Source organism: Vigna radiata, chromosome 5 (assembly GCF_000741045.1).
Source record: "Vigna radiata var. radiata cultivar VC1973A chromosome 5, Vradiata_ver6, whole genome shotgun sequence".
NCBI classification, from domain to species: domain Eukaryota; kingdom Viridiplantae; phylum Streptophyta; class Magnoliopsida; order Fabales; family Fabaceae; genus Vigna; species Vigna radiata.
In genome coordinates this window covers 33,472,571-33,491,436 of record NC_028355.1, presented here as the reverse complement: position 1 = coordinate 33,491,436, position 18,866 = coordinate 33,472,571, and the positions used below count along the sequence as shown (strand labels likewise).

Sequence of the window (18,866 nt, the reverse complement as noted above, 5' to 3'; positions counted from 1 at the left end):
TTATTTTGTGATTGATTCAAAATTATTTTATAATCAATAATAACTGTAAATATGAACTATGAGAAGTTAAGTGTATTAAAATATTATTATCATTATCCTGAAAAAAATTATATTTATAAATTAATATATAATTATTGATAATTTAATGCAAAAATCATGATCATGAATAAGGATAGAAAAACAGATAGTAGTTGGAAAAACTAGATTTGGCAAAAATAATGACTGACATCGTTTCAGGAAAAACCTCATCTAATATATAGTTATAGCAATAAACTGATTGTGCAAAATAAAATTCCAAGTTTTAATTAACTTTTAGAAGGAAAACTAAGATTCAAAATTGGTAATGTTCCTAGTTTTAACTTATATTATCTTGCTTTTTAAATGTTTAAAATAGGAAAAGAAAATTAAAACAAATTATGCTATAAAACCCATGCAATGAAGAGTCTCTAACACACACAACCTTAAAAAATGGAAGAAACAATAGTAATGTTTCCAGCGGCAGGCATAGGGCACATCATAGCCATGGTTGAACTTGCCAAGCTCATCCAAACGCCCCGTTTTTCCATCACCGTCCTCCTCACTACTGGCTTCTTCGACCACCCCTCCATCGACGACTACATCCGCCGCATCTCCGCCGCCCACTCCTNCATCTCCTTCCTCCGCCTCCCTCTCACCACCCCCGCCACCTTTACAACCGCTGTTAGCGTCGGCGACAAATACTTCAGCTTCCTCAAAAGAAACGCCCCCCACGTAGCCACCACCCTCACTCAAATCTCCAAAACCGCCATCGTNAAAGCCTTTGTAATCGACCTCTTCTGNGCCTCCACCATGGAATCAGCCTCTTCAATGGGAATCCCAGTGTACTTCTTCTTCACTTCCGGCGCCGCCATTCTCTCTCTATTCTCCTACTTTCCGAAACTCCACCAAGAGTGCAGCGAGTCATTTAAGGATATGGTCGGGGTGGAACTGCGCGTGCCGGGAAACGCGCCGCTGAAGGCGGTGGAACTGCCGGAACCCATCTCGGACAGGCACGACCCTGCGTACTGGGACATGCTGGACTTTTGCACGCTCCTCCCGAAGGCCCGTGGGGTTATAGTTAATTCGTTTGAAGAGCTTGAGCCTGCGGCCGTTAACGCCGTCGCGCAGGGAGCGTGCTTCCCAGACGCTGCCCATGTGCCTCGTGTTTACTACATCGGACCACTCATCGCGGAGCCGCAACAATCAGGTTGGCTTTCTTGCGGTGTTTCTGTATTAGATTATAAGCTCTGGAAAATTTCCAAAAATAGGTAGTTTGCCTTAGTTTTAGTTGACTTAAAATTTACTTAAGGATAAATTATATTTTATTAATCTTGATAAAATATTAAATGATTATCAAATAATTTTGTAAAATGTTTTAAGAAATTTAAATTTTCTTTCAATACTAACTTTGGGAATAAAATTATTTAACCTTAATGAAAATGGTTGGAAATAGTGGTGAGTTGCAAAACATAACGTTGTGCTATATAAAATAACTATACATCAACACATATTCAATATATTTGAAAAGTGAAATAATAAACATGTGAATATATAAATAATAAAATTTATGAAATAATGATAATTAATGAATAATAAAATATGCTGCCATTATATTTTAATAATTAATCATTAGAATTTCTTCCCACCTTCTAGTAACGATAAGGTAATAACAGAACTTCAAAAAAAAAAAAAAAATATATATATATATATATATATAACACATTATTTCTTAAAAAGATATTAAAGATTCATTATTTCTTAAAAGGATATTAAAGATCCAATCATGAATGCTTCTTCCTACACCTTACTACCTTTGTCTTGCATCTTCTATGATTTTGACATTTCCAAATTTAACCCTCTTAGAAAAATATTTTGAAATTAAAAAAAAATTAACTCTTAGTCAACCCTCATCCTACACCCCTTTCTCCACTATGGACATTTCACATTTTATATTTTAAAAACCTACACCCCTTCTTCCATTGCATCACTCCTCATCCTATACATCTCACTTTTGTTTCTCCTCTCTTCCTGTTTCGTTGCGTGTTGTTCCAGTGGTGGTTAGGTATATGATAAGTTATTGTTTTTCTTGAAGCTACATTGCCTCCAGGTTATTGTTATTTGCTTTCTTTAGCCTAATCATATATAATGCATATTTGGTTATATGTTGTTACTGATTATTGTTTGGGATTGATTTGGGGTTGGGGATTGATTTGGTTGGGTTGGTTGATCTGGGTTCAGATCTGGGGTAGAGTGGCACTGATCGCTCAGAACTGCACTTGGGAGGTGCGTTTGAGAGGAGCCACACTTGGGAGGTGTGACTGTTGTTGTTTGCAGAACTACACTTGGGAGTTGCGGTTTTTGTTAACCGATTTCGCGAGGTGCGACAGAGGAAGTGGGGTGCGTTGGTGCTCGCCGTAGTTAGTAGTGTAGTTGAGGGGAGCCGCACTTGAGAGGTGCGACTTTGCCATGATTCTCACACCCACAACATGAACAAGATCTATGAAAAAAAAGACCTAAGAAAAACTTGATAAACGATCTCTGAGAAGAAGATTTGTTACCCAACTAACGACACACTGTACAACCAACAAAGAGAGGAGGGAAAATAGCTCCACTTTCCAAAATGGTAAGAAATAGGGAGGATGGGAGGTGGGGACGACAGGCAAAAGGAGAAAGAAGAAATATTAAAAGGGATGTAGGGTTTGCTTTGCCGTGAGACGCGGTAGAGGAATTTAACTTTTTATGAAACCAATTCATAGGGCCTAATAGAAGTAGACTTAGCAGTTAAGGGTACAGTTAGTATTACAAAACTGAGAGATGCAGGATGAGGTTAGGGAGGTGGAAGGAGAAGGACCCTCCAATCATTAAGATGCATTTGTTGACCAAATCTTCAAAATAACATTTTAATCATTCCAAAATGTAGGAAACATATTTGTTTGTCTTTCACTTACTTTTTCGAATAGTGTCGACAATTTTAACTATTAAAAACTATTTTTAATATCTTTTATTATTGAGATGTGTTAATTTTGCAAATAAATATATTCTTAGTTTTTAAATTTGGAAAGTAAAAATAAATTTATTTTTATTTTAAATTTTAATATATTTTATTATTTAAATTTTAAAAAAATATAATAGTTTTAATATAAAAATATCAATTTGCGTTTTGTTAAATAGTTTTTCAGTTTAACATTTGAACCGAAAAGTGTTTAAGAGGATAAATAGTTTAAATTTACTTTAAAACGTTGTTTGACAACAAAAAAACGTAAAACAGTTTATTAGAAAAATCATATTTATTTATTTTTATTTTTTAATAATTACACTGTATCAAAATTTAGAAACTAAACACGTGTAAGGTTTACTTTTATTATTTAAATAACTTAATTAATATTTTACTCAAACGCTTTAATATGAAATAAATTCTTAAGAAAAATTCTTTTTACATACTTAAATATTTTACGTTTATTTGACACTATTTTTTTATTTTTTTTCTTTTCTTATTTGAAAAAATACAAAAATTTACATTTTTATAATCATTTTATTTTTATATTCTGTGTCAAATGAATATAAAAATATGTCATTATACTATTACTCGTTCTTAAATAGTTTTCATTACTTATTTCACACATTTAAATTTTGTTTAACGTTTATAATTACATCAATATTACAGTATATTACTAAATAATAATTACGTAAACTATGAAATAATTATAAAAAAAGAAAAATAATTATACGTAATTAAAAATTCATGATAAATATAATGTTTATTATTTTTGTAAACGTTGAACAAGAAAGTATCTTAGGAATTTAAATAAATTGGATAGATATAGAATGAGAATGAGTTTAATCATTAAGATAATGGAAATTTATATAGTAAAGGAATGATCTTCAAATAAAAAGAAATTAAGAATAAAAAGGAAAAAAGAAGATGAGTTTTTCAGACGCTTTAATAAACTAAGAGTTAAATATGAACAAACATTCAAAACAAATAGTCAAATAACTTTTTACATAAAAAAATAAATAAAAATATTAAAAAAAGAAAATAATGGTAAAAAGTGTGTTTCGAAAACAGCTTAATTTTACGAAGAAGGAAAATTATCTTAAAAATGTGTGGTGGATATCGAAAAAATAAACAAGTGAGAGAAAAAACTAAAAATCATGTAATAAAATAAAATTTGTTTAAATAAAGTTAAAAAAAAACCCATATAAATAGTGACAATAAATATATTTAGTTTATTTAATAATTTAAAACATATACGAATATCATATATTAGTGCAGTTCCTTCCTTGTTAACCTCCAAAAGATCCTCCCATGGCATCGAAGGTTTCACCAACCAAAATGGAAAAGGACATAATTGTAATGTATCCAGCACCAGGCATAGGCCACATTGTAGCCATGGTTGAACTTGCCAAGCTCATCCAAACGCACCGTTTCAACATCACCATCATCCTCACAACGGGCCTCCTCGACCACCCCACCATCGAAGTCTATATCCGCCGCATCACCGCCGACCATCCCTCCATCTCCTTCCTCCGCCTACCCCACATCCCACTCTCCGCCTCAACCTCCGTAAGCCCCGCCGCCAGAGCCTTCGGCTTCATCAAAGCAAATGCTTCCAGCGTCGCCACCTCCCTCTCCCAAATCTCCCAAACCTCCGCCGTCAAAGCCTTCTTTATCGACCTCTTCTGCACTTCCGCCATGGAATCAGCTTCTTCCATGGGAATCCCAGTCTACTACTTCTTCACTTCCGGCGCCGCCGTTCTCGCGCTCTTCTCGTACTTTCCGAAACTCCACGAAGAGAGGAGCGAGTCGTTTAAGGATATGGTCGGGGTGGAACTGCGCGTGCCGGGCAACGCGCCTCTGAAGGCAGTGAACATGCCGGAACCCCTGTTAGATAGGGGCGATCCTGCCTACTGGGACATGCTCTACTTCTGCTCGAGCCTTCCCAAGGCGCGTGGGATTATAGTGAACTCCTTTCCAGAGCTCGAGCCTCTGGCGGTTAACGCCGTGGCGGAGGGCGCGTGTTTTCCAAACTCCAAAAGTGGACCTCGCGTTTACTATATCGGACCACTCATTGCGGAAGCTCAACAATCAGGTTTAGTCAAGTGCATGATGTTTTTTTAATAATAATTTTCCACTTCGAGATTCTTTGATATATCTTAAGATTCAATAAAAAATTAGTTTTTTCTTCTTACGTTTTACTCACACCCACCATGAATGCCATGGTTGACTCTTCTCGAGACTGTAGTAGTCTTTCTCAAGTGTATCATCATTGTAGCTTTATCTACAGAATCTTATCTCTTGTTAAGAGCTCTTAGTATGTTTTGGTACAACATGAATTTCTGTGTGATACAGTGAGTTTGAACTTGTATTGTTTTGGTTTGTACGAAAACAGATGCAGAAGGAAGAGACAGCAAGGAATGTCTGCGATGGCTGGAGGAACAACCGAGCAGAAGNGTGGTGTATCTGTGTTTCGGAAGCAGAGGATCGTTCTCGGTGTCACAGTTGAAAGAGATAGCGAAAGGGTTAGAGAAGAGTGGCAAGAGATTCTTATGGGTTGTCAAAAGGCCATTAGAAGAGGAGAGAGCAAAGCACGAGGAAACAGCAAAGCCAGGGGATGAATTTGACTTGGCTTCTGTATTTCCAGATGGATTCCTTGAGAGGACCAAGGATCGAGGCATGGTGGTCAAGGCNTGGGCACCGCAAGTGGAGGTGCTGAGTCGTGAGTCGGTGGGGGGGTTTGTGAGTCACTGCGGGTGGAACTCGGTGTTGGAAGGGGTGGTGGCGGGGGTGCCGATGGTTGCATGGCCACTGTACGCAGAGCAGCATGTGAACAGGGAGGTGATGGTGGGAGAGATGAAGGTGGCTGTTGGAGTGAATCAGAGGGTAGAAGATGGGTTTGTGAGTGCAGAGGAAGTAGAAAAGAGAGTGAGGGAAGTGATGGAGACANAAGAGATCAGAGAGAGAAGCTTCAAGCTCAAACAAATGGCTATGGCTGCTGTTGCAGAATTTGGATCTTCCACAACAGCACTTGCCAACTTACTTCATTCATGGACTTCATTCACTTCATAGAAGTGTTGTAGATTTCGTTTAATTGTTCTGTATTATCTTTGTGATAATCTTTATCATATCTTATATAATAGCCATGCATGTTTGTGTTAAAAAACCAGTCTCCTGTATTATTTTACCAGAAATTTCAATTTACTGTGTTAAATAATTTCAAGTCCAACAGAAAAGTATGATGTATTGCGCATATGAATTCCTAATAAAATTATAGTTTCTCTAAGAAAATGCAGTTATTAGAAACTGGTCTTAAGATTCCACATATCATTCAGAATATATAATCAGGAGTGACTTTTATGAATTTTGAATTGATTGTTATGAAACATTCTACACTTATACTTTTAATTAACTTATCACAATATTTGCAAAATTTGTATGAAAAATAACTTTATTATTTTGAGTTTTCACTATATCCTACACAAGCTTGGAAAAATAACTAGAATATGAGCTCGTGTAAACAATCGTAACAAATATAATTTGATGGTTGCTATTAAAGTTAACAAAACTACTATTCATGTCAACCTGTAACCAGTGAGAATTTGATGGTTGCTAAATTAAAAATTTTTCACAAGAAATTGGTCATTTTCTTTCAAATTCCAGACCCTGTGTCTACAGAACTCCATTCATGTCTCAGTTTCTCGTACTATAGCAAGGCAACAAAATCTAATAACCATGCACAGGTTTATTCTGTGTGAATAAAGACTAGGATAACAGGACACTGAGCAAAATTTCACCATTCCAGCAAAAATGATGCGAGTAAAATGTGAAAACAGAAATTTCAAATAATTCCAGGATTACATTTCTTTCTGAATAAGCAAGAGTACAAATTCACAGCCATAGTAACTGAAGAAACAAACAAGTCTACCTGCCATGTTTGTGCAAAATTGAGGCCAATGTTGAAAGTCTAGAATTAAAACTATACATCACTTCAATCCTTCACTAAGACCTGGTGGCATTCCTAAGCTCTGTGCAAGATCATTCATCCTTTCCTTCATGGCCTACAAACATAAGCAATAACATTCTCTTTCAATTCAATAACCACAGATGCAAATTAATATTTGTTCTTCCTCTTGAAAATAAGGATTTTTACCAGTACACTCTTCTGGTGTGCATCCTTGTATGCCTCAGTGATTAATAGGGAGAGTTTCTGCAACCCACAAATGTTTAATAATAAATAATAGTTTTGTTATTGGCATTAAACGCCACATCAGGATTTTTTTATAAATAAAGGGTCATATATGGAAAAGTTTCTTCACATATACATAAGGAAAATGAATGAAAAGATTAAATGAATTAAACATCTTAGTCAAAACCAACTATTTCCCTTCAAACTTCTATAGAACTAGTTCATTTAAGAAGTCCAAAGTTGAAATGCAAAAGTTTGTTTTAATTTACAGAGACAAGTTCAATGCACTTTCTTTTCATATAAATGTATATGGAAAAGTTTATTCAAACAAAGTCCAGATTTAGTATTACTATGGGCCCTTAAGGATCAAGGAAAATGAGAGGAACAGCAATTTTTATGATTTCAGCAAATATTTCCAAACCAAAACATTATTCTTCACAATTGACATGAATGAAAGAAAGAAACTATAATAGTGAAAGGATCTAGTACTTAAGCCATTATACTCCAATGGTTTTTGTTATCTTTGAATGTGACAATTTACATGCTCAGTCTAGTTTCACCTGACAGAAAAAGAGAATATAAACACAACATCACTTGAATTATTTACTTACTTCAGGTCCCAATTCCATAGCTGCCTCAGTAATTTCGGTTCTTACAGGTTGCTGGTTCCCTGACAGCGTTACCTAAAATTATACATAACCAAAAGTAAGTGACCGAACATAATTATATTTACAAATTAATATATAATTATTGATAATTTAATGCAAAAGTCGTGATCATGAACAAGGGTAGAAAAACATAGCAGTTGGAAAAACTACATTTGGCACAAATAATGAATGACATTGTTCCAGGACAAAACCTCATCTAATGTATAGTTATAGCTATAGGGTATATGTAAAATACCGTCACTGATTAAAATTCCTAGTTTTAACTTTTAGAAGGAAAACTAAAGATTGAAAATTGGTAATGTTCCTGGTGCTGAGTCAACCTCCACGTATTTCTGTCAAAGACAGATCGGCTAGAAAAGAGTATAAAGAGGGCAGGGCAACCCCTTGAAACCTATGGTTTGTATTGTAGACTCAGTTTTCAATTGACTGTGTGCTCCTTGGCAAGATGCCTTAGCCATCAAATTAAAGGGAGATCAAAGAATAAATGATTCTGCAGGAAAAAATCTATACCTTCACTAACTCACCCTCACAATAACCATCAAACTCTGCTCTGCATAATAGAACAAACGCTTGTTTATAAAAAGAAAACAAGCAAAGCTAAAATTGTATAATAAGAAAGCCATACGCTGCAAGTTCTTTCTGCACCCGCACAGCTTCAACTTGGACAACCATTTGTGCCTTCTTCACAGTCTCGTAAAGATTTTGCATGTTTCCAAGAATCCCTGCCTAGAACGATTCCACAATAAAATGTCATTTGTCAACTATCCAGAATAATTTTTAGGACTCACAACAAAAATAAATAGGAATTTTATATTCCAGTATTCACATTCCCAGGTGTCATTGTTCATAGTCAGCATTACTGTTTACCATCGGCACTGTTGTTCCCCACTAGCTAATTTTCACTTATGAAGTTTCTGTTCATCATTCATATGACTATTCACAATGAGTTTATACTGTCTACCGCTAAAATTTTTCTGATGAGTTTATTTTTTCACGAAGTCTTTTCCAGTCGGTGTTGCTGTTCATCACCAAAGTTCTCCAGTGAGTATTGTTTATTGTCGACATTTTTCCACTGAGTATTGCTCACCATTGATCTTGTGATTCCCCATTCCCCTCCTTCTACCCCTATTTCATATTATCATCCTCCTAATTGAGAAATTATGTATATTTTAAATCATTTTGGATAATTGAGTATGTTATGGGATGATGTCGTGTTATAACCAATGTACATAGTATCCAATGCATTTAAAAATGTATAGCATGAAAGTTAACCAAGATAGACAGTTGTTTAGGGGCTCATGTAGTTGCTAGTAGGCACTATAGAGGTGTTTCTTAGACTTGGATTCCTTGTTTCTCATAAAAGGAGCATGTTTGTGTAGGGAGTATCCCAGACATAAGTATTTCTACATTTCACAAATATTAACTCTTGCAAGAGAGTGATGTGTCCAAGACATGGACACAGCATCAAAATGGTGTGACTGTAATGATCATAATGCTTAGTTCAAATAGCATAAAGATTATGTTCAATAACCATTACCTTGAATGTGAATGAAATAAGTAATCCAAGGAGAAAGATGTATACAGAAGCAAATATGTGATCCCGTGAGTATAAACATGACATTGACTGCACTAAAACACTAACCTTAGAAGGAGTATCGTCACTTTTTCCATTATTGTCTTTCTTCCCTCCAAATAAAGCATATAATTGGAAACCTCGTTGGCCATGTCCAACTTTCCGACAACCACATCGAGATATTATCTTTAAATCAACTATATTTGAGCAGGAGCTTAGTTTACCTATTTAACAACAGCCAACTATGAGTAACTTTTGGATAACAATTCAATTTTGTGAATCAAAAGCAACCATGGATTCACCTTACATAAACTCTTATAATGTTCAAGTTCATCATTATATCATATAAGTAAACATATTCTCAATCAAGAAGGGCAACTTTTAAATCAAGCCTTAACTGTATTCTGATTCAAAAGACAACTCTGAACAAAAACCCTACCAAACTCTCAATAACTCCAGTTCATTCTCGTAATTTGATGTTAGTTTCACTCTGAACAAAATGAAAAAAAAAAGGGGGGACTTAAACAGAGACTCACATCATCCCACTGTCCATCACATCCGCATCAATACAAATAAGATCCCCTCCCCAACAACCCAAAAAGCCACAAATAGATAAACCCCATGAAAATTAAAAATAAGCAAAGAAAATAACACAACAATTTAGACAAACTAATTGAAACCCCAAAACCAAGCATGATAAAAACAAAGACACTGGCCCAGACAAGGCAAAAAAGTTGCAATCTTTACGAATCTTGAGATGACCCAAATGAAAATAGAGAGACTCACAAAGAGAAGTTGACAAAGGGGCATGCTTTCTCCAGTCACGGAGTCCGACAGAGTTTGACAAGGCACCAGTAAGAGAAGGCGTGGTTGCCATTGACTTGCAGAGGAGGAAAGAAGAGGTTGGAATTTGGGTTCTTGAAGTGTGCAGAGAAGAAGGATGAGATTGAAATGGAAAATGTGGTATGATATTGGATAAAAGTGAAACAAGGTTCAGCGGTGATTATGATTTTGGTTTTGTTGTGTCCCACATTTGCAATGTCAGCAATGTCAGCACTGAATAGGCATTCAAACCAAAACTTCCATCTTTAATATCTTTGTTTTCATAATTTTTTTAATTTTATTTATTATTCAATACTTAAAATGAAGACAATTTCCATTTTCGTGTTCAAATTAACTTCTTAAAGCTCAATGATTTTAAGAGTAACAAAGATAACACTTTATATGATATAGTTTTAAGTTTGTTAACAAAAATTCAGTTTCAAGCATTTTGGTATATACTTTTGAAGATTACATTCAAAAATTTATATTTTGGAGACATTTTAAACATTACAACTCAAGATCACATATATATCTTAGCTTTATGTTGACTGAATCACTGTTTATAATTTTAAAGCTTTATTTTCTATTCTTTTATATTTAATTTGAATTATTGAAGTTCAAAAATTAATAAAATAAAAATTTTACATTAAAAACTTGATTTTATATTATAAAATTATATTTTATGACAAGGTGACGGGATAAAATTATGCTACGATCATATACTCTAGTTAATAAAAAAATTAAAAAACAAAAACTTAATTAAAAAACATAAATTTATTGAGCATTAAAAAAAACCATAAAAAAGTTAAAAGTTTCTAGGATTTGAAATTTAATTAGCCTGTCTTAAATTTTATTTTTATTTTTATTTGCATTGGTTAAAACTTTTTATACGCATAAATACTGTTTTGAAATATTTCAGTTTATTAATAAATATATTCATTTGTCAATAATCTTAATCGAAACCTTTTGCAACTTTACAATAGTAGTTTTCACCTTTTCCATGGTTTTAATATTTTAGCCTTCTCAAATCTTTTATTTCTTTTCAAACTTTGGATTTTACATATTTAAGCGTTTCAAAAACAATTTATATTGTTTTAAGCGTTAGATTCTAACATTCTATTTTATTACCAATATCATTTTTTTAGTTTTATCGATTTCAACGTTTTATATATTTATAAAAATTATTTTAAAACTTGTCAATATATTAATAAATATGAAACACACACACATATTATATCTATAATTACTTTCTCACATTATATTTACTTGTAAAATTCATTTTTTATGCTATATCTTTTTCAATTTTTTCATATGTTTATAAACATTTTAATCTATTGATAAATATCATCATCAATATTTTATTACATTTTTAGAGTTATTTTTGGCCTTTCCATATTTCTTAGACTTTAAACTTCTCAACTCTCTTATATTTTCATTCAAACAATAGTTTTATATATTTCAAAAAATTATATCAATGTTATCACAAAATAGCTAAATTCTTATTATTGGTTTCATGTTAGTTATGCTCAGAAAAATGTCTTTTTAATATTTTTTTTTACAATGCTAATGTAATAGTTTGTGAATAATCCGTTTCAAATATACGAACTAATAAAATAATGATACATAATCTATTATCAAAAAGTTATTAAAAAAAATTGATGATATGTCATAGTCCTTGTACTTATTATCCTTTAAGGTTTGATCTAGTTGATAAATATCATATTCATATTCACATTTTGTAAGATAACCAGACCTTCCTGCACCCCATCACAGGAGGATCCGGAATAAGAATGGTGGGAAGAGTGTCTTCCGGGAAGATATTACTGAAATTGATCTAATATGTTCCGGAAAGTAAAATCCGGTTGATGATATGCAGGAAGAAACAGCCCCAATGCTATTGGCAACTTGGTTCACTCATGGAGTTTATTCACTTCCTAGCACCATTGTCAAACTTGTGGTTGATCATTTGATTAGTAGTGTTGTAAAACTGGTTGAACTGTTTTGCATTATCTTTGTGATCATCTTCATCACATTTGATATCATAGTCATAGATATTTTAAAAAACAGTCTCATGTATTATTTTATTAGAACTTTCAATCTACTGTGTTAGATTAACTAAATCCAAGTTCAACAGAAAAATTTTGATGTTTTGCATAAGAATTTGTTAGATATATATGAATTCCTAATAAAACCATGTTTGATATAAGAAGTTTTATGAGAAACTGTGGTTAAGATAGAACTGCATAACAGCAAAATAAGTTATGCAGCTCCCTTTAAAATTGTTCTTAGGTCCTTGCTTCAGTTATGTAAGGTAAATGTGCAATTGTTAGAAAAGATTGAAAATTTGGACTCCCAACTCCTCTTTCTTGTACATGTTCTCACAGGTTCAATTTAAAAGTACATTAAGTTGAGGTAAAAATGGATGTATGGTTTATCTGGTATTTTTGAAAGGAACAAGTAATTGAACAATCTGCAAGCTGAACTTTTGGCATTCTTTTCCATGATCTTAACACTTGAGGTTCAGACTTTGTTTTGAGCAACTTTGGAAAGATGATCTTGCATTGATTGAATGCTGTTACAAATATTGTGGGTGCATTCAGACATGATGTAAGAATTTGTTGAGGGGTGTTGAAGTTGGAAGTTTTCATAGGGAGGGGAATCAATGATGATGCACTTTATATGAATGGATGGACCACAACTCTACCTGATTCACACTCACGCTTTTCATGATTTTATCAGTTTCTGTTCTCTTGTTGCTTCTTGTTCTTGTTTTTCAAACTATTCTATTAGTAAACAAAATGCAAAACAAATCATAATAATGTAGACTTTTTTTCTCTCTTGTTAGAAAATGAGTGATGTCAGTGAAGCAAATGTTGTTATCATTTGTCAAAGATATTGCAAAGCATAATCAAATAATTGTATAAAGTGTCTTGGTCAATGTTGAATCTAATAAGCATAGTTTCTATGGAGAATAATTCTAAATTAAAAACACAATCTATCAGTGTCATAGCCACTGTTTCTGAAATTGACCTGGATTTGTCGAATGCAATAAATCAGCAAAATAAAACAACATATACCTTTGCTCATGTGATGAAGAATGTCAAACATTACAATGACAGTCTAATAATGAAAAAGTTCACCTATGTATGCCCGAGCATTACAGATGTATATATCATATATATGTATGTTATAAGATGTAAAAACATTAGTGTTTCTTTGAAGAAAGAATCAGGGAATGAAATTTTACATGTGAGGTCCAAGGGGCATGCGACTCATGATTTCTTGGTACACTGATGAGCCATTTTGCAGGTTAAGGCCACCACCACGTTCAGGAATAGCCTCTACATTTGGCTCTCCCTTTGGCATCATGAAACCAAAATCGTTTGAAGGACTTTGCTGTTGTTGCTGTGCCAAGAATGGATGAACAGGCATGACAGGGAGCTTGGCTTGCATGTGGCCTAACCCTGACATTGCCAGATTCGATAGCATCTGTTGGTTCATGCCAAAGGAGAAACCGTGGGAATGTGCTAGCGGCTGTCTTCCGGGTAGGTTGAATGAGCCGAGGGACGGCCTCTCAAGCCTTCCCATGCCATTGTGTACTTGAGATGGTTCTGGTCTATGAACATGGCTATGAAGAACACCAGAAGCTTGGTTGGCATTTGAAGCGTTAGCATTGACATGGCTGCTGGCACGAGCAGCAGGAACATCATGGTTGTGCTTTCCCTCATAAGTGGTGATCACAGATTTAAGGTCGTGTGATGCTCTCTCCACATGTTTCCTTACTGTGCAGCCTGCATTTGTGCACTTGTAGTAACTCCTGCAGAAAAACAACTACATTAAGATTTTTACCACATAAGAAATGATGTATTGTTACAATAATTTCTGTGGTAGAATGCCACCTTGGGTTGGGATTTCCTTTGACAACTTTTTGTCCATACTTGCGCCACCGATAACCATCATCGAGGATATCTACCTCACTGGTAGTTTGTACAACAACTCTAGGCTCACGAATGGCTCTAGTAGCTCCACTCAGGTCTGCATATGATTCCAGTTTCCTGAGAAAATAGATCATTGATTTCAATAGATAAGACAGATAAATATCAGTTTTGAATGAAAAATAAAAGCTAATGGTATGTAAGTACCTTCTCTTAGACTCTGATTCATCTCCTTCCCCATCATAACCTAATGATACACTACCATGAGTGCCTTGATCATCTTCATCTTCTTCGTTAGAGAAAGTAGACGAGGCATCAACTGCCTCTCCTGAATCAATAAGAGTACCACCATTTTGCGTCTGCAAATTGGACTGGTTGCAGTACTCAGGGCCAATAGATGCTGATGATGTTGCTTCGAGGTTTTCGTGCTTCCAGTTAGCAGCTCCAACTATATTTCCCTTTTGTACATTACTCCAGCCGATGTCACCATCACCACCATTGTGTAATTCAACATGATCAGGGTTGTCAACTTGCATGTCACTGTGAGGGTTAACTGAACCTAGACCTGATCGGCGATTAGGAGGAGGTTTTGGATGGTTGTGCGTTCCCTTGTAGATGATCTCAGTTATGTGGCCTTCGTGGGATCGTTCTACTTTCTTCTTGACCTGACAATTTGGATGGGTGCACTTGTAGTAACTTCGAGGGTACTCGCTGCCTTTCACTTGTTTTTGGCCATATTTTCTCCAGTTATATCCATCATCAGATGGTGCACCCCCAACACCACCAGTCACTGAATCTCCATTAGCTCTTTGATCTCCTTCTTCATCTCCATGCTCTTCAACTGGTGTAGAATGTTCAATGCCACCACCAACAGCATCAAAAGCCCTTTGATCAGCTGGAAACATTTTAATATCCTTTTCAGGAGGCGATTCGGCAAAGTCTGCCTGAAGATGAAGACCATTTTTGTTCTCAGTTTGAACTTTGGCAGCATCAACACTTTGGGAATGAAAAGAATTTTCTGACTGAGCCGAAACCTCAATACCAGGATGGGATTGTTGAGGAAATGTAGTTGGATTTATCTGCAAACAGAGGACAGACTAAATGACCAAAAAGGAGAAACAGATCTAAATATCGTTGCCAACACATACTGTCAAGTGTAAACTAACTGCATATAAATCCTTATTACTATATCTAATTTGAATCTAAATATCAATAATTGCATAAAAATGTGTGCTAATGACATGGGATGTTGACTGAAAAGTAATTTTGTTAAAAAACTAGTATCTACATTTTGGTAATAGAAAAATTGTTAGAATGTGCTTACTTTTCTTCCAGCACCATGATAGAAAGAGGAGCTTGAGTCTGTTGCAGGCTTGAAAGCAAAGGATGATGTATAGATATCATCAAAGCCATTATCTTTACATTTTTCTGGAGCATCAGATGATAATTCTGGGTGCCGCATGTTGCCATTTGACATAAACAGAAACTTTCCAGTTGTTGGAGATGGCTGTGCCTGAAATTAGATAAATTCATAGCTCAATAGGAGACAGAACAATGTCAACAGAACCAGGTATCAATTTCCTACAACAGCAGATAACCACTATTGATGCATCTGGCAGAAAATAAAGCAAAAAGAGATAATTTAAGAAGCGAAAATCTAAAGTTGACACCATGTGTCTAGAAAGAGCATAAAAAAGGTGCCACATTGCACAGCATGCAGAGCAGTAAGAATCTAAGCAACTTATAGTTTCCATGTTAGAAAATGCGAGTAACACTATAAAATGAAAATCAAATAGAATTGTAAGCACAGTCACATACCATTACCAAGACAACAGGGTCCTACCTATCATTTTTTTCAAAGTAGAAAGTACCAACATATATTTAGATATAACTCTATGTCTGAATGCACCAACTACTGCACAAAAAGTATATTGAAAGAGGAAAAAGTCACAATGGGACATCATTTTTTTTAAGCTTTTCTAGACTATACTTCAAAATTATGATGTCAGAAAATATTTACCATATTAACCAAACAGCATGCCGCTAATGAAATTTGAGGAGTTTAAGAAAGGACAGAAAAGAAACCTAAGGAAGAAAATGAAAGCATGAAACCGGGAAGTGAAACAGAAAGGATCATTCATAGGAAAACTTGAGATCACATAACAAAACCATTATACAAGTTGAAGAAATGACCTGGAATGAATCCTCAGATTGTCAAACTAAGACAAAAATACTACATGGAAGAATCAAATACACAGTCATGCAAACTGTTGTCTATCTTATCAGACACAGACATCAGAAGAAATAACAGTGTGTGCTTTGTAGTGTAGCTTAGCATGTTAACAGCCAAAACTAGGATCTATCCTATATTCTTGGGGTTTGAAGGAATAAAAAACAAATTTGATAAACAAACCACAGAGCAAAAATAAACCAGAGCTCACCAGTGAATTTGCAAGGAACACTGGAGAATCTAAAAGTGTAGTAGGACTGAGACCTGGTGGGATGGTCAAGTAAGGAGACTGAATGTCTGAATTGAGTGAAAGATCAGTAGATCTAATGCCTTCAGTGTTCAACCTAGGGGCATTAAACCCAGCTCTAGCAGCCATTCTTTCCACAAGACCACCTCTGGAGTTAGGCTTTTGCTCGGTCTGAAAACTCAATTGGGCTACAGAATCTCCATCTTGTGCTGCATCCTGCATGTTTCGCTTCCCTGTCTCACTAGGCTCGTGTGGTCCTGAAAAGAATTCCCCAGTTCTACCACTTCCAGAATGCTCTGAGACTGATCTTGTTACATTTTCTTCCTCCAACATTCTAGAGAAAAATGTTCTTGGACTTGGGCTAGCAAGACCCCAATCACCAGAAAGGGCAACATTATCATCAATCCCAGCCATTCAGACCTCACCCCAGGAACACCTAACCTGAAAACGGAAAATTTTCTGAAAATAAGGCAAAAACATAAAAACCCCACCTTCAGCTCCTGCAACACAAAATGACAGCTACTCAAAAGAAAAAGCAAATGATTTTGTTCACAGACACATATACAATTTGCCTAATTGGCTGACAAAATAAAGGACAACCCTGCCAACATGAATCACCAAGGACAATGCTTTCAACAATAAAAATTTCAAAAATCCATGTCCCTCACTTTTCTCATTCACCATTTGACAAAGTCTCAGAGTTATAGATTAAAAAAAATCCTTTTTTTTCTTCTATCCGCTCCTCGCAACAAGAAAATAATAAAAACCACAAATGGGACAAAAAGTAACCCAATCCGAACACAGAAAACACGACCCAATTTATCAAACGCAACGAACAACAACATTGTTTCAGAATCGTTTAAATCATCAAACAAACAAAGTAAAAACACAACAACAAAAAATAGAGGAAAAAAAACAGAGGGAGAGAGAAAGAAAGAAAGAGACAAAAAAGAGAGAATGATGCATGAGTTTACCTAGAAAATAATGAATTATTGAGATTCCTGAAAGAACAACCACGAGCACTATAATCACCACGACAGCAACAACATCAACGGTTGGAACCAGAGAAACGGATCCGATAAACCCGAACCCGACCCAACCAGTTATCTGGGTTTTTGTTGGTTCTCTTTTTTTTTATCCTCGGTTAATGGAATTTGATTCAAGTATGTTTTCTCACCATGCTGATGTTGTTGTTTGTATCAGTTGTTTGTTGTCTCTGGCTGTGTTGTGTTGTGCTTTGTTGTTTGTTTAGAAATAATTGTCTCAAAATATAGAAATGAAATGAAATGATTGTGCTGTTGAAGGAGGAAAAAGAGGGAGAAGAGGAAGGAGAATAGTTACAAAAAGAGCCCATTTTTAATTTATTTCATAAAATTTTTTGAAAAGTTTAATTAATTATGGCATTGTTGTTAATTTGGAAAATGAAAAATGATTAGCACTGTTGTTAAAGCAAAAGGGTATAAGGACTTTGTGGGGAAGGTGGAAGAGAAAAGAGAGATGATTGAGAAATGGTGGTGGACCTCAAAAATCAAAGGAATCTTTGACACACAAACATATCCTATCTTTAATTCTCTTTTCAGACACTTATTCATTCCCTTTCAATTCTTTCTTTTTCATTTTTATTTTTAATCACACCCAACAAATTCTTGTTTTTGTTTTCTTTTAGGAGCTATGTTGCAATCATCACCATGTTAACAATTTTTTAATATATTCTCTTCCATAAATTAATATTAATTATAGATTACTACATTCCATTAGTTTCATGTTTTATTTAATGCTTTTCTGATTTTATACCTTTTAATAAACTTTCATTACTTATTACACAAACATGTTAAATATTATATATATATATATATATATATATATATATATATATATATACATTCAAAAAGTGTGTTATTGTCTCTTTACAATAATTGAACATAATTTTTTTTAACCGTTTTTTAGTTACAAATAATGCACGATAATTTTTTTTGTTTTATGACAATTATCTTTTATTACATAAGAGATATTATTTTGTTGATTGAAAATTTGTAAGTAATGTAAAATCTATTTGACCATTTAATTTTAAATAATTATCTATGATTAGGATATTTAATTATATTTTAGGGTTTTTGAAAAAAAGTTTGTATTTATTTTTTCATATTAATTTATTGATATAAATTGTTACTAGTTTTGATTATTTTGAA

The 18,866-nt window shown here is 34.3% G+C and overlaps 3 protein-coding genes across 5 annotated transcripts; 1 reads left to right on the top strand and 2 right to left on the bottom strand.

Annotated features, from left to right (window-relative positions):
- The first annotated feature begins 438 nt into the window (after positions 1–438).
- Positions 439–6,155, top strand: LOC106759717 (UDP-glycosyltransferase 88F5). 2 transcript variants are annotated; one of them, XM_014643030.2, is made up of 2 exons: positions 439–1,225; positions 5,409–6,155. In XM_014643030.2, the coding sequence occupies exons 1-2, from the start codon at positions 469–471 to the stop codon at positions 6,083–6,085; spliced, it is 1,434 nt and encodes a 477-aa protein (XP_014498516.1). In that variant the 5' UTR covers positions 439–468; the 3' UTR covers positions 6,086–6,155. The 2 variants fall into 2 exon arrangements, with proteins under 2 accessions (XP_014498516.1, XP_014498518.2); XM_014643032.2 differs by lacking the exon at positions 439–1,225 and adding an exon at positions 4,282–5,108.
- Positions 6,156–6,784: 629 nt separating this feature from the next.
- On the bottom strand, positions 6,785–10,474 carry LOC106761008 (nucleoid-associated protein At2g24020, chloroplastic). The gene is made up of 7 exons (XM_014644474.2): positions 10,230–10,474; positions 9,513–9,667; positions 8,496–8,596; positions 8,381–8,420; positions 7,814–7,885; positions 7,167–7,223; positions 6,785–7,074 (listed from the first exon to the last, which is right to left on the bottom strand). The coding sequence occupies exons 1-7, from the start codon at positions 10,318–10,320 to the stop codon at positions 7,000–7,002; spliced, it is 591 nt and encodes a 196-aa protein (XP_014499960.1). The 5' UTR covers positions 10,321–10,474; the 3' UTR covers positions 6,785–6,999.
- A 2,879-nt stretch (positions 10,475–13,353) lies between these two features.
- Positions 13,354–18,026, bottom strand: LOC106762449 (probable WRKY transcription factor 2). 2 transcript variants are annotated; one of them, XM_014646371.2, is made up of 6 exons: positions 17,652–18,026; positions 16,642–17,136; positions 15,525–15,713; positions 14,408–15,279; positions 14,165–14,320; positions 13,354–14,082 (listed from the first exon to the last, which is right to left on the bottom strand). In XM_014646371.2, the coding sequence occupies exons 2-6, from the start codon at positions 17,089–17,091 to the stop codon at positions 13,509–13,511; spliced, it is 2,241 nt and encodes a 746-aa protein (XP_014501857.1). In that variant the 5' UTR covers positions 17,092–17,136; positions 17,652–18,026; the 3' UTR covers positions 13,354–13,508. The 2 variants fall into 2 exon arrangements, with proteins under 2 accessions (XP_014501857.1, XP_014501856.1); XM_014646370.2 differs by having other exon boundaries at positions 16,642–17,118.
- Between the last annotated feature and the right edge of the window lie 840 nt (positions 18,027–18,866).